At 38.0% G+C, this 14,650-nt stretch overlaps 1 protein-coding gene across 5 annotated transcripts in view; it reads left to right on the forward strand.

The window, feature by feature from the left end:
- The window catches only part of CDC42BPB (CDC42 binding protein kinase beta), a 159,803-nt gene extending 145,405 nt beyond the window's left edge, over nt 1–14,398 (forward strand). Inside the window, exons 29-37 of one of the 5 annotated variants that reach the window (XM_067555018.1) lie at nt 262–324; nt 5,096–5,692; nt 8,106–8,203; nt 8,312–8,396; nt 8,623–8,743; nt 8,841–8,958; nt 10,107–10,209; nt 10,290–10,360; nt 12,621–14,398. In XM_067555018.1, the coding sequence (XP_067411119.1) occupies nt 262–324; nt 5,096–5,692; nt 8,106–8,203; nt 8,312–8,396; nt 8,623–8,743; nt 8,841–8,958; nt 10,107–10,209; nt 10,290–10,360; nt 12,621–12,752 (1,388 nt within the window). In that variant the 3' untranslated portion in view covers nt 12,753–14,398. Of the gene's footprint in view, nt 1–261; nt 325–5,095; nt 5,693–8,105; nt 8,204–8,311; nt 8,397–8,622; nt 8,744–8,840; nt 8,959–9,735; nt 10,210–10,289; nt 10,361–12,620 lie in introns of those variants that run through there. The other 4 variants (XM_067555019.1, XR_010921157.1, XR_010921158.1 and 1 more) reach the window with 4 other exon arrangements.
- The last annotated feature ends 252 nt before the right edge of the window (nt 14,399–14,650 follow it).

Below are 14,650 nucleotides of genomic sequence, written 5' to 3' on the forward strand. Positions count from 1 at the left end.
TCGCTACCAAAAAAAGTGTGGTTAAATAAGCAAAGCCTTATACCATTTGGTTGTACTTATTGTTTTGCTTGTTTTCTTTAGCAAAATAGTTAACGTCGTGTAATATATTCTTTACTAAAATAAAGTATAAGCTTACATAACCTTCAGCCATTGGTTTTTTAACATATTCCATTGTCTTTCAAAGAGAGCCGTCGAGTTTTAAAGTTAACATTATACATAATTGGATTCACAGCTCTGTTTTTTCCTTTCCCTCTTATTTAGATCGAGATAGAATAGCAATTGGTTCAGAAGAAGGACTGTATGTGATAGAGGTGACCCGTGATGGTAAGTTAGATCTCAGTGTGTACAATAATTACATAATGAAGCAAAGACTCATAGATGTGTAGGACTGGAAGGGACCTCAAGAGATCTTCTAGTCAAGTCCCCTGCACTCAAGGCAGGACTAAGTATTATCTAGACCATCCCTGAGAGGTGTTTATTTAACCTGCTCTTAAAAATTTCCAATGATGGAGATTCCACAACCTCCCTAAGCAGTTTTTTTCCAGTGCTTAACTACCCTGACAGTTAGAAAGTTTTTCCTAATGTCCAACTTAAACCACCCTTGCTGCAATTTAAGCCCACTGCTTCTTGTCCTGTCATGAGAGATTAAAGAGAGTGATTTTTCATCCTCCTCCTTGTAACAATCTTTTATGTACTTGAAAACTTATCGAGTCCGTCCCGTTGTCGCCGTCGTCCGTCGTCCCCCCCCCCCCCCCCCGCGCGCGCGCGCGCCATCTCCTCTCCTCCAGACTAAACAAAATCAATTTTTTCCATCTTCCCTCATAGTCATGTTTTCTAGATCTTTAATCTTTCTCTTGCTCCCCTCTGGACCTTCTCCAGTCTGTCCTGAAATGTGACACCAGAACTGGACACAATACTCCAGTTGAGGCCTAATAAGTGTGGAGTAGAGAGGAAGAATTACTTTTGTGTCTTGCTTACAACACTCCTTCTAATACATCCCAGAATGGTTATTTTGCAACAGTGTTGCAATGTTGACTCATATTTAGCTTGTGGTCCATTATTATCCCCTAGATCACTTTCCGCAATACTTTTTCCTAGGTAGTCATTTCCTATTTTGTATGTGTACAACAGATTGTTCCTTTCTAAATGGAGTACTTTGCATTTGTCCTTACTGAATTTCATCCTGTTTACTTCAGATCATTTCTCCAGTTCATCCTGATCATTTTGAATTTTAATCCTATGCTCCAAAGCATTTGCAACCCCTCCCAGCTTGGTATTGTCCATAAACTTTATAAGTGTGCTCTCTATGCAATTATCTAAATCTCTGATGAAGATATGGAACAGAACTGATCAGTGCGGGATCCCACTCAATATGCCCTTCCAGCTTGACTGATAACTACTCTCTGGGAACAGTTTTCCAACCAGCTATGCACCCACCTTATAGTAGCTCTACCTCGGTTGTATTTCCCTAGTTTGTTTATGAGAAGGTCATGCAAGACAGTATCAAAAGCCTTACTAAAGTCAAGATATACTACATCTACTGCTCCATAATGGACTCCCTGAATTTTAGTGCTCCTTTAATATAGGTTACACAGTAGCCCTTCATGTATAGTTTGTACCAGCACTCAGTTAACTGACAAGATGGAAATCTTAATGTGAGGCATAAACGCTATTTGGGTCATTACCATTATATTCAGTGGGCTTCCTTAAATTATGGGTGCCAACTCACTGGGCATAGTAGGTGACACAAGCCTCACCTTAATTGCATTCCCACTGCATGCAGCAGAATGCCCCAGGATTCAGAGTGCACACAACACTAATCATTGTGCAATGAATAGCCAAGCACTTATTGAAGAAAAACACAGGTTTACAATGAGTTGTGAGAAAGTACTGGTAACTTCAGTAAATTAATATGATTTGTTCCAACCTGCACAGTCATATAACTTAGACTGGCATATAATAGGATGTTGCTGTTTATATTTTTGCTAGCACACTGAATGCTATTATTTAGTTTGTGAGGCTTTTTATTATTAATGCCCATTTGCATTTTCTTTCATTTTTCTTCCTCGCAACAAAAGAAATTTGTCTGCTGCAACCATTGACTTAACGTTCTAGTTTATGATGGTGGCTGGTGGTCAAAATGAGTGTTGAATCTGTAGCTTCTGGGTCCTTCCTTGCCTACTGCTACCTCACCTCCCTCTCCTTCCCTGTCCTTTGGTTCCCCTACAACTTCCTACCTCCAAGCTCCCTTTGCTACTTATTCCCCTTCTCATTCTGAGGCTGCTCTCCACTTTCCTCTTACACTGGTGGTAACGAGTGGAGTTGGCCAAGGCTGTTTCTGACCTCTCCTGGAGTGCTGGTCACCAAGACCAGCAGCGCACATGCACAAAAGACCCTAGGCAACTGCTATTTAGCCCTTCAGTGAGATCCTGCGCAGCCTTACCCCTGGGCAGGGTTGTGGTTTAGCCCTTAATTACCAGCTATCACAGCTAGTATATTAAGGAAGTGGAAGTGTTTCCCCCTGCAACCTGATTTTCCAGAGACAAACACAAAGGGGGGAAAGAGTGTACCTTAGTCCAGCAGGAAGGGCAGGTGAGCTGAGAGGGTTAATGGAAAAGAACATAATGACTTCTCAATGGTAAGTAATAATCCTAATATCTGCCCCCTTCTTCGTAAAACTGCAAAGCACAAATAGTTCAGTGGTAAGGCTGTGTGATAGATTCCATACATTTCAGTGCTGTTTTAATATAGGTTACACAACAGCCCTTCATGTATAGAATCATTGCAGTGTTATATTTACCTCATTGTGCTGTAAAGTACCGCAATTGATGTCTTTGCTCAGAACAGATTAGTTAATAAATTGAGTTGCATGTGTTAGACAAAATATCCTTCTGGGAAGGAATACATGCTAAAAGTTAATTTACTGCCATTTGCATTTCTCCATCTTCCATGACTCCCTAAGTAATTTTTAGGCCCTTTTGTTTTCTCTGGCATTATAAACAACTGCTCCAAGACTTATACTTTCCTACCAGAAAGGTAGGTGGTATTACGTCGGGCTTTTGTGGCACAGTAAGTGCTTACAGCCTTTACTCTATGATGGGTCTCTTTCTGTCTTATCTATCACCATAGTAACTAACCATCCTTTCAAAGCCAGTTAGCTAAACGCTGTGGAGGAATTAAGTTGTATTGGAGACCATGATAAGCAGCTCTACAGATTTAAAAGAGACTGGGGTACTGGGACACACTTGAATAATTTTGAAAAATGTAAACAATGGGTGTGCCAGAGTAGTGTCCTGAAACCCCTTAAGGGACAGGTCTTTAATTACCTCCTTTTGTAGTATTTTAATTCCAGTATGAAGGGGTAAGTCACCAATGTTAATATCATACAGTAAATGAACTTCTTAAATCCCTCTGGCAATTCAAAATCTAATTTCCTCTTCCTAATATAATTTAATCTGTAAATTATTTAATATTTAGTTTGCAGTATTGCAAGAATTATGCTTTAACGGAAAATGTAGCAATAAATACAAAATGTAAAGTACATTATTTCTTGATTAATTATTTTTATTGGACTTAAACAAATTGAATAGAAGCACATTGACTAAAAACAACTTCCAGAGATGTGTTATGGGGGAAAACTGACATAATAAATCCATCATATTAAATAGTGTTCCTTTCATTATACTCCCTATAATATCTATGATCCTGCAAACACTGAAGTTCGAACATAATTTCATGGAGAATCCCATTGACTTCAGTATGTGACTGTTTACATGAGTAAAGTTATACATGCAATTTGCATACTCATTTCATAAAGAAGTATTTTAACATGGTTCTCTGTACTACTTGTTGTAATAATTAAGTTTTTCAGCAAATTAAAACTATAGAAGCATTGAATTTGTGTACTGTGCGCTATGGCAAGTTCCTAGATTTTTATAAGCAGTAATTTTCTCATCGTTTCTTTCACAGCAGCTGTTATTTTTAATACAAATGGATTGCTGTGTGGTTACATCTAATGTCTCTAGCCAGGATCTCTGTAAACGACTTATGTGTACTTCAAAATGAAAACTAAAATCTGAGGACTAGGCTTGGACAACAAGCAAAAGTTGTATTTTATTTGTGGCAAGATATTGTTAACTGAGGGATCACTACTTACCTTTTGGAACATTTCTGCAAATACATTGTTTCTCTATACCAGTGGGGCAAAATCCAAAGAGACATTTGATTTTGTGTGGTCCAAAATTCTTGTTTTTTGAGTATTTGTAGAACCGGATATCTTGTCAGACTACTTTACCAATCATTGTACAATGTATATGAGCTCCAAAAGAGGAGGTTTTTTTTTTTATTTTAACCATATTTATTTCTACATATTATTTACTTACATGTTTTCACTAGTAATAAAATAACTCTGATGTTGACTAAAGATGTATGATACAATTTACATTAATATGAAATATTAATATATTAATGTTTCATATTTCATAATTGCTTGGTCTTGCCTATTTAAACCTCATAAAATACTGGATGTTTTGCTAGAGCCAGTCGCTATTATGCAGATGCTTAATTTTCATTCTTATATTCTTTAGTTCTCTCTACCATCCCACTTCTGCACCTTGGGTCAAAGAGCTACTGTCTAACATAATAGTATTCTGAGTTTTCCTGTCTTTGGCATTTAAAAAAAAATGTTGGTCTTTCCTATCTCTCCTTTATTTATTAATGGTGGAAATATTCTTTTTCTGGGGGTGGAATTGTTTACTGGGGTCCGTAGGGTCTCATGCAAGGGGTGTTGGATTTTCCCTAGATGTGAGGGAATGTGCAGGCTCTGGAGGGAGATCTTAAAGGCTTTAAGTCTGGTTTTGCTGCTGTGAAGGTTGCTGGAGCTGTGTGACTTGACAGTTGAGAACTGGGGATCGTTACTGGAGTGGTTTATTTCTTGGTTGTGTTTAAGAATTGGCAATGAGAGCCAGGGCCAGGTGTCCCTTTCTAGTGGATGTGTGCAAAATAAATACATTTCTGATGTGGGCATTAGTGTAATACATCTAGGCCTCGATATACTGCTGTCATTTATTCAGGGTGGCTTTTGTTCTCATTGCAGTGATAGTCCGAGTTGCTGACTGTAAGAAGGTATACCAGATTGAGCTTGCTCCCAAAGAGAAAATTATTATCCTCATCTGTGGCAGAAACCATCATGTTCATCTCTACCCGTGGACCTCCCTGGATGGATCAGAAAGCAACTTTGACATGAAACTTCCAGAAACTAAAGGCTGCCAGTTTATTACAACTGGAACACTGAAGAAAAGCTCTTTGACTTGTTTGTTTGTGGCAGTCAAACGACAGGTTCTCTGTTATGAAATTCATAGAACTAAACCTTTCCATAAAAAATTCACTGAAATTCAGGCTCCAGGAAATGTACAGTGGATGACAGTGTTCAAGGACAAGCTCTGTGTTGGCTACCAGTCTGGGTTCTCTCTGTTGAACATCCAGGGAGATGGACAATCTATAAACCTGGTAAATCCTAATGACCCCTCGCTTATGTTCCTCTCACAGCAGTCTTTTGATGCCCTTTGTGCTGTGGAGCTCAGTAATGAGGAATACCTGCTTTGCTTCAGCCATATGGGAGTGTACGTCGATTCACAAGGTCGAAGGTCACGCATGCAGGAACTAATGTGGCCTGCAACTCCTGTTGCCTGTAGTATGTATATGTTTTTCTGTTGCCATTCCATGTTGCTGCTTTACTTGTCTAAAAATAATCAGCATGTATCCTATTTTGCTTTGGTATGTCTTTCAATTTCTACAGCTTAAGTTTTGATGAATTAACAGAATATAATTCTTCCACATATAGTATTAAGGATCATTTTGTGGATAACTCCAGGATATTATAGGAATGCAATTTTACTGGTCACAGGAGACAAAAAATTAACAAAAATATAAAGCAAGATGATGCTTTCTTTTAAACAAGTTCGTGTCTGATTAACTAAGAGAGTAACCTGGATGTAGGATAGCAAAAGAGAGCATAAACTGTAAAATCCTTTACTAAAATCTTTTTTTCCTTTGCGAGTGGGTTTAAAAGTATATTTTTCTTCAGACCACTTTCTATAACATTTCAAATCCAGTATATCGAAAGTTATACGTCAGAGTTCTCAACTACTACTCATAAGGTGACAGAGTTGAAGAAAAATATTGTTTTTTGTTGGAGCTGGTAATAAAACTTGAATTAATTGTTCTTTAAACAAAAGGACATTTAAAAAAACATGCAAAATTGTATCACATTTTCCAGCCAGCTGTAATTTTGAGGTGCTTTGGTTTGAAAGAGGCACAAATGAGCTGGTGAACTACATAGTGGCATAGAAATCTTTTTTTAAGCATTATTCCATAGTCTACTTTACTATGACTGCTTATAATAAGCCCTAAAATTATTTGGAGCTTCAATAGCACTGACTATATATTCTGAATGATTGAAGACCAAGAAAAATCCATTGTTTAAATAATAAATTAAGCCAATAAGTCAACTAGCTGCTACAGCTGATAGTAAAATTCCTCAAACTGCAAGACCTTAATAGTTTGTTTTATTTTAATTGTTCTGAATAGAAATTATTTGCTTGCCTTACTGACTTGGTTTTGTACATAAGCATTTGAAGCAGAGGTACAGGGATGAGATATAGTCAGCAAATTTACTTTAAAACTCTGTTTCAACAAACCAGATGCTCTGGTTTGTTGGATTGTTTTTGTTTATTTTTAGTACCATAAACATTTTAAAAATAATGTTTGCACATTCAATTCTCAGTTTGGCATTAACACAGCTTGTTGTTGGGAAGAGACCACAAGCTTGACTGCCTAAAGAAATCTGGTTACTTCCTCTTTCACCAGCCTACTTCCCTGGCCTCGGTCCTAGTGTGTTACTGGTGAAGCCTTTGTATCCCTTTCTGTTAGTTACCCCATCATGAGATCATAAAAATAGAAAAGGGTCTTTCTCCTTAGCAAGGTACTCGATCTTAAGGGATTGCTTCCTGGAGAAGTTGTCATGTGATGGAGTATATTTATTTTCCAAAGTTCATTGATGGGGACATAAAAACATAACTTGAGTGAAGCAGGTGTCTCTCTGAATGAGTCATTTCTGGGAGAGCTTTTCCTCTGAAGACATGGTTCATGATAGTTGGCTATACCAGGTTTCTTTGAGAGAAACCATGCTTTTAGGTACAAGAGCACACATCACTTTCTTGCAGGGATTTACTCACATGTTGAATTCTGTGACCCTGTTAGGGTTTTACCCTCTGTGATTTAATGAGGCATTCCTCCCTGTTGAGTATATCTTTTTCTCCTCCTAAATACCATGTTATCTATAATGGCTGTTCTTTCTGAGGAACTTCTGTCAGGAACAGGCCCAGTCTTGTTGGTGCTAACATGTCCTGATCATAGCTTGTTTTTTTTCTGAGCTAAAATAAAGTTCTTTGACACACCTAATGTAGATGATTCAAAAAGAGTGAAAGCAAGTGGTGAGGTTTGAAGCATGTTCCGCTAACCTGGGTATAGCAACATGCACGTGTAAACCCAAAGGCAAACCATTTCAATAGAAGGAGGAGGGAAATGAACATTAAGATGTGCAGCACAACTTGATGACTTACCTCACAGATGGGGACTCCACTGGATGAGCCCCGTGTATAGTTATAGAGCATGCATCACTTTCAAAATGCACTAAGCGGCTTCCTTAGAGATGGTAACCTTAAACAGGATGTTAATGACAGTTTATTTCCTATAGAATAATGCCTTTATGTTTTTGACACTTATCCTCCAGGCTGTAGACCCCATCTTAAGAGTATTAAACCATGATTTGAAGTCAAAAGTAGTAAATGTATCCAAAATTAATAACAAAAAGATATGCAGGGCTGTGGCTGTTCACCACAGCAAACTTGTATTTTCACCAAAATAACATCCTTGACAGGGATAAGTGTGTGTTCTTTTAAGAGATGGTCTGAAAAAATGGATATTATAATGTCCTGTTAATGCATAGCTGAAAAAAAATATAACGCTGTTAAAGCACTGCTCAAATGTATGCCAGCTCCAAACTTGTTGAACACTCCCTGACTTCTTTTTTTTATCTATACCAGGTTGCAATTCTTCCTATGTTACAGTGTACAGTGAATATGGCGTTGATGTCTTCGATGTTAACACTATGGAATGGGTTCAGACAATTGGTCTGCGAAGGGTAAGTAATTCACTTCTAGTGCACAATTTAACTCTGATTTAGAATAGAGGTTCCTTTACAAAGCACACTACAACCGGGTTAATTTTTCCCCCTTTATCTCCAAAACAGATCAGACCATTAAATGTGGAGGGCACACTGAATCTCCTTAATTGTGAACCTCCACGGCTTATATATTTCAAGAACAAGTTCTCAGGTTAGTCTTCTTGAGGGAGGGCAGAAATGGTGCAGTGACATTAGGACCGAATGACCAGTCAGCTTTAAACAATCACTCACTCAGGAGTAAGACAAAATTTTAGATTCTAAGAAACCAGTTTCTTTCAAACATGCAGTGCATGTGTTTTACAGAGTCAACATGCTTTGGAAAATAAATTCTGCAATTTGAAGGTGTGTAGGCGTGTAATTGCATTGTATTGTTACAGTAGGAGCTGTCCTCTGTGTGCCAGAAACCTCTGATAACAGCAAAAAGCAAATGCTTCGAACCAGAAGTAAAAGAAGATTTGTCTTCAAGGTTCCTGAGGAAGAGAGATTACAGCAAAGGCGGTAAGAGTTTAATATCTCTATGTAGCAATTTGGACACATTGAAAGGGAGAGGTTATGAATGTGAAAAAATATTAATCATGAAATGTTGCTCTTTCAGAGAGATGCTGAGAGACCCTGAACTAAGATCAAAAATGATTTCTAACCCAACAAATTTCAACCATGTGGCTCATATGGGACCAGGAGATGGAATGCAAGTTCTCATGGATCTCCCGCTGGTAAAATAAATACTATGGGGAGGGGATACATGTGTCTTCAGTTTTGCACTGAAAAGCTACGCAGATGGACTGTATAAGGTTTAAGCATTAAATTTAAACAAAATCTTTCAGTGCTGTAGTCACTTTTAAGCCAGGGTTTCAAGAAATGTGTGCTCCTGCAATGCATAGTGCTTCTAATTCTTATACAAGGAAGTCTTAGCTGACTTAAAAATAGAAAGCTGAAGGAAAGAAATATCACTGCCAGGAGTTGGATGGTATTTTGTAAGTAATCAGTCTTTCCTCCTTCCTCTTGTTTTGTTAAAATAACAGAATGAATTTCCTTCCCCCTCATCCTGTCGTCACGCTGCTCTGATATCACCTCCAACAAGCTTTGAGCACGTCTATCACATGAGCCCTATCTCTGCTGAAATCTTTCTCCAGAAAGACCATTCCTCATTGCAAGGCTCCCCTCTGCTTTCTTCCTCTTCCTGTCCTTCCTCTGCCTCCTTAGCAAGGGTAGGAGTAGCTATAACCCTTTAGGAACTGGAATGGTGTGCTGTGGCGCTTTGCCAATGCTAGAGCAAAAATAATGGAGAAAACTAACACAGTTGGAAGATAATTACTAACATGCTTGTAAGTCACAGTGTTCGCAGCTTTATTTAACAAATGTACTGTGTTGTCAGCTGCTAAAATAAAACAAAGGTAGAAGAGTGAGAGTAAGTTGTGAAGGTACATCTTTATCTTTTATACCTTCCATTTTGAAACTCCCACCTTTCCCCTCTCATCCTTTTCTGCTAGCCCCAGATAAGGGTAATGTACCCTTCCTTCCAGCAGGAGGAAACAGGAAAACAGCTCTTGGTGCCCTTGTATAAAGATTTTGCTGCCTGCCAGGTTCCACTGGCTCGTGGCTTCAGCAAGTGAAAGGAATTTCTGCTGGCTGTTCTGGGGCTCAGTCCTTTCTGTTTTGTTGGGGGCTTTTGAAGGGGGTGTATTTCTGGAACTATATGGATGCAGGCAAGTAAGGGCATTGAGTTTTTGTTTCTGTAAACCACTCTGTGTAATGCTACCAAACAGGTGGGTGTTGAATTATGCTAGAATTTTTATGAGAAAGAAACTTTAATTGAAAAGATCTTGTTATTAACTAAGAATGTGTTTGATTTGTGCTGCAGAGTGTCTTACCTTCCGCCCAAGATGAAAAATCATGTCCCCCCACAGCCAACCTCACACGACAGCAGCAGAGAAATAAAAGCTACATTTCATGGCCCTCATCAAGTAAGAGTGAAAACAAGCAGGTTCATTTTAACAAAGTTTAGATCATTTCAAATGAGGTGTAAAATACCTTTGTTCTGCAGGTGGTGGTGATTTGGGAGTAGCCGTGCCTCTGAGAAGTATGTCTGACACTGACCAGGAGTTTGACAAAGAGGTAAAGTAGTTTTTATTAATGGTGACTGACGCTGTTCTGTTGCTATGTAGTTTCTTTCCTCTCCTCACAAGTTTAGGTACCTGTGAGGAAACATTTAGATAAAGATTGCATTCTGTATTTCCTTCTGCAAAGATTCTACCTAGCACACAAGGCCTCTAATTGCTAGTTAGTAAAGCCAGCATTAGCTATGAGGACTGGAAAAGGCATTTCACATATGAAGGGATGTTTCTGACAGTGAGTTTCAAGGATGTGCTAGTGGCTATGGTTAAGTCTTGTCTACAGTCAGAAGCTGACCCATTGCTGAAGTGTTCCTGAAGCCATTCACTCACTCTAACAGAGCTAAGAACAAATTGTCTGATCCACACTAAACAGTTTTCTACACTGGTTCAGGAGGACTACTGCTGACAACCTTTTAAAAGAGTGATACACTGACTCACTGAAATGTGTAATGCCTTTTTTTTTGGCAAGCGTTGCAGTATGTACCAATTTTCACTTGCAGGTGGATACTTCCTGTCATCATAATAGCATAACCAGCACAAAATTAAAGTGTCTTTCACCAGGCTAGTGGAATAGGATTTTTCATCTCTTGCCATCAGTGCAGTTTTTTATAAGTTTTGTACAGGTACTTTCATGTGCCCTGTGCAAGTGAAGTATTGGGAAATGTGACTGGGAGATAAGCTCCAGGGCCAAGATCTTCAAAAGTGACTTTGGGTGTCCAAGTTAAGAAATCTTTAAAGATTTGATTTTGGGAGTGCAAGTGCTCACTACTTTCTAAAATCAGGCCTCTTTAAGGTGTTTCAAGTTGTGCACTCAAAATCACCAGTCACTTTTGAAGATCTTTGCCCTGAGTTCAAATCCCAACTCTCCACCTTACTTGTCACCTGGGTGAGTTACTCGTAAACCAAACAAAAGTTTAAATTGTTTGGCTAAAGTTTAGGCATCTAAATAAGTGGCTTAAATTTTCAGAGATGCTGACCACCTACAGTTCTTGTTGACTTCATTATTGTATTGCAATAATCTTTCTAGATCCCTCTCACATTCCATATTCTAGTTATTTGGTGTTACTTATAGACGCGCATATGGGTGTATATTCAGTTTTTAGAAGTATTTCATTTTCACTTTTTTGTTAACTCTTATATTGGTTATTGCCTAGGAATTTTAATTTACGCTATAATAGGTTATTACACAGGTAAAACCAGGGTCTAATGCTACCTTTCACCTTTGTATCATTGTTTTCCCATAGCTTGCTGCCTTATGACAGCATGAACACAATTGTGTATCTTGTTAGAATAATCTCATTTTGGTGTATCCTAGCCATGGCAAAATCTTGTGAACAACATCCCTCAAGAATGTCACCTTTGAATCTAAATTTAAATTCTCCTTTCTGAAAGTGTAACTGACTGCGATGCAGTTTTCCTATGAAGCTGTTCATGAGCCACAGATTTGTGTAGTGTTAAGGGTTACAGCTCACCAAAATATTGGGAAACTGGCCAACCAGGCAGCTGTGGGAGGACCAAGATTTGGAGGCAGAGTTCCAACAACCGGTAGGGTGTCTGGAAAATGACCATGGATGAGAGCTGTCTTAACTGAGTTATTGACTGGAAGGAGTCTCCTGTAAATACCTGTTGTTTCTGCATTTGCTTTCCAGCCTGATATTTGGCAACTCTATGATTATTTTGTCATGCAGTTAAAACACTTCCCACAGTTTTCCTCCTGCTGCCAGGGCCATTGCATAAGCTTTCGGCTAATAAGTCATAAGCTATTTTTTCATTTCTATTTCTGAGTGTGTTGATACTGTATTTGAATTAAATTGTTTATTTACCATATGTGCAAACAAATCCTATTTTGTGCCCACTTAAATCACTTAGGAAAAATTTGCTGAAAAATCCTAAATTACACTGAACAGAAATAAACTTTGCTTTCCTACAGGAAAACCTTTGTAGTGGCTAGAGGAGACAAAAATAGTAGTAGGGATTCCCGAGTTCTTTTCCCAACTTTACCACTTGTGTGATATTGGTAAGTCACTTAGGAGATTGACCCAAAGCCTATCGGAATTAATGGAAATATTCACATTAACTTCAGTGAGCTTTGGGTCAGCCCCTCTATCTCTGTCTCACTTCGAGTCAGTAAAAATGAAGGTAGCCATTTACCTCACAAGTGTTCTGTGCACCTTAATTAATGTTTGTAAAGTGCCTTAAGAGTGTCCGAGTTGAAAGTGTTTTAAATAAGAAATGTAATCATTTTTGTTTCTCTTTAACAGCCTGATTCAGATTCTACCAAACACTCTACTCCCTCTAACAGCTCAAATCCAAGCGGTCCCCCAAGTCCCAATTCTCCACATAGGAATCAGCTTACACTCGATGGACTGGATCAGTCAACCTGTGACGCGTAACACTACAACTCCCACCATTCCAGTTTCGATCATTCACTACTCCATGGAGTATTCAAGAGCATGGCAAAGCTGTCTCAGATGCTAGTGCCAAGACTGATGCTGAATCTCTAGTGTTGCACAAGAATAATTATATATCCAAATTGTAGATACAAAATATTGAAATGAAGAAAAATTCTTTACTACAATAGTGATCAAGCTTTTTATGCAAAATTGTTCACTGTTAAGTTATGGTTGTTTCATTTATTTTATTTCTGCACAGCTGTGACAGTTTCATTACATAGAAGGATTAAAGGCCACCAATAAATAGTCTTATTCTTATGCTGAAAAAGAAATAGAGAAGAGGTACTGATAGTATTACTACTAAGCAGTATCAGGAATATTATTTTTCTATAGAATGATGTAATGTCTCATTAGCAGGAAATCCTTTTAGACAGAATTTGGACCTCTGAATAGGAAATACATGCAGGTTGAGTTACATCCTCAGATAAATATACTTTTCCCTTTTTCCTGTAACTGTTTCCTAAGTCTTTAGGAGAATGATAGGAAGCTATAGATTGTTCCCAGCATCAACAGAATCATCAGGAAGTCAGATGAAAGTTGGTTATAGTTTTGTGGCCTTTTAACTCATTTAGCCATTACATTTCAGCTGCATAACTATCTTTCTATCTTTCTACCAACTTTTTAGTCTTGTACATAGGACTATTACCAGTACTGTTTTACCCTCACCCTGCTTTTTAGTCCTTACCAATCATGATCATTAGTCAGGGCTTTTAAGACATCAGTAAATAATGCTGTGAAAACAAATTTTACTCTTGGTTCCTGCTATCCTCTTCTGAAAAGTAGTTTCTCTTGATTTTTCAGTGTAAAGATACACTACATTTTTTTAGCTAGCAAGCATTCTTGCAGGAACACTACCCTTGAAGTCTGCTTTAACTAAGGGACTGTATCATACTAAAACATCAGTCTATTTAATTGGTAACCAAAGTGGAACTTGAAGGATGTGTAAGCGAGGGTGCTGCTTTTTCATTAATTGTATCCTCACATGCATGAAGACCCCATGATTATTAATCAGGTATTGATCATGGACAAAGATGCACAGCACACTCCTGTATATTTTGCTATGGCCCACGTGCAGTGGTGATGTTTTGCGTGTATATTTAATCTCATGCTTCCATGTATTATACATTTAGTAATCAAAGATTTGTGACCATGTTTCATTAAAAGCTTGTAATTAATTCAGTGGCTGGCATATCCAGTTTGTCATTTGTCACACTAGTGTGCCTTCTGTGCCAATTTTATGACAGATGGATGTCACTTATTTAAAATTTGGTTTAAATGGGCTAATGATAATATACCAATGGCTAATGTTCTTTTCTGAAACACTGTATAGGATGTGCACTTATATTTAGTTTAAACTGAGTGTTCTAGTCAACATTTAATCCTTTTACATTAAGTGTTTGACAGTACTTGCTCTTTTTTCTCAGATTATCGATAAAGGGGCTCAATTAGAGCTGCACACTACTGCTTTGGGGTTTTCTGGTTTTTACTTTTTTAATGTAAGTCTGAGTCTTTGTAATTATTGAATTGTGAGAACATTTTTGAACAATTTACCTGTCAATAAAGCAGAAGAGGGAGGTTTTAAAGTTTATAGTGGTCTGTCTTGACATGTGAAAATACTTTACTGTGGGTGATCACTTTAGTTTCATAATAAACTCATTGTTTTCAGTTAAAACTTAAAATATAAAATGAATGAGAAATATTTTGGAACGCCGTACTTGAGCATTACAAAAGAGATGTGTATTTCTGTGCACTTGTTTAATGGCAAAGAAAAACCTGTGGGTGGTGGTGCTGGAATTGCAGCAACTTGTTCCTTCATATGAGAAAAGATTGCCATTTTT

This window comes from Emydura macquarii, unplaced genomic scaffold (genome assembly GCF_026122565.2).
Source record: "Emydura macquarii macquarii isolate MOO-44397 ecotype Brisbane River unplaced genomic scaffold, CSIRO-AGI_Emac_v2 contig_1551, whole genome shotgun sequence".
In the NCBI taxonomy this organism is placed as follows: Eukaryota; Metazoa; Chordata; order Testudines; family Chelidae; genus Emydura; species Emydura macquarii.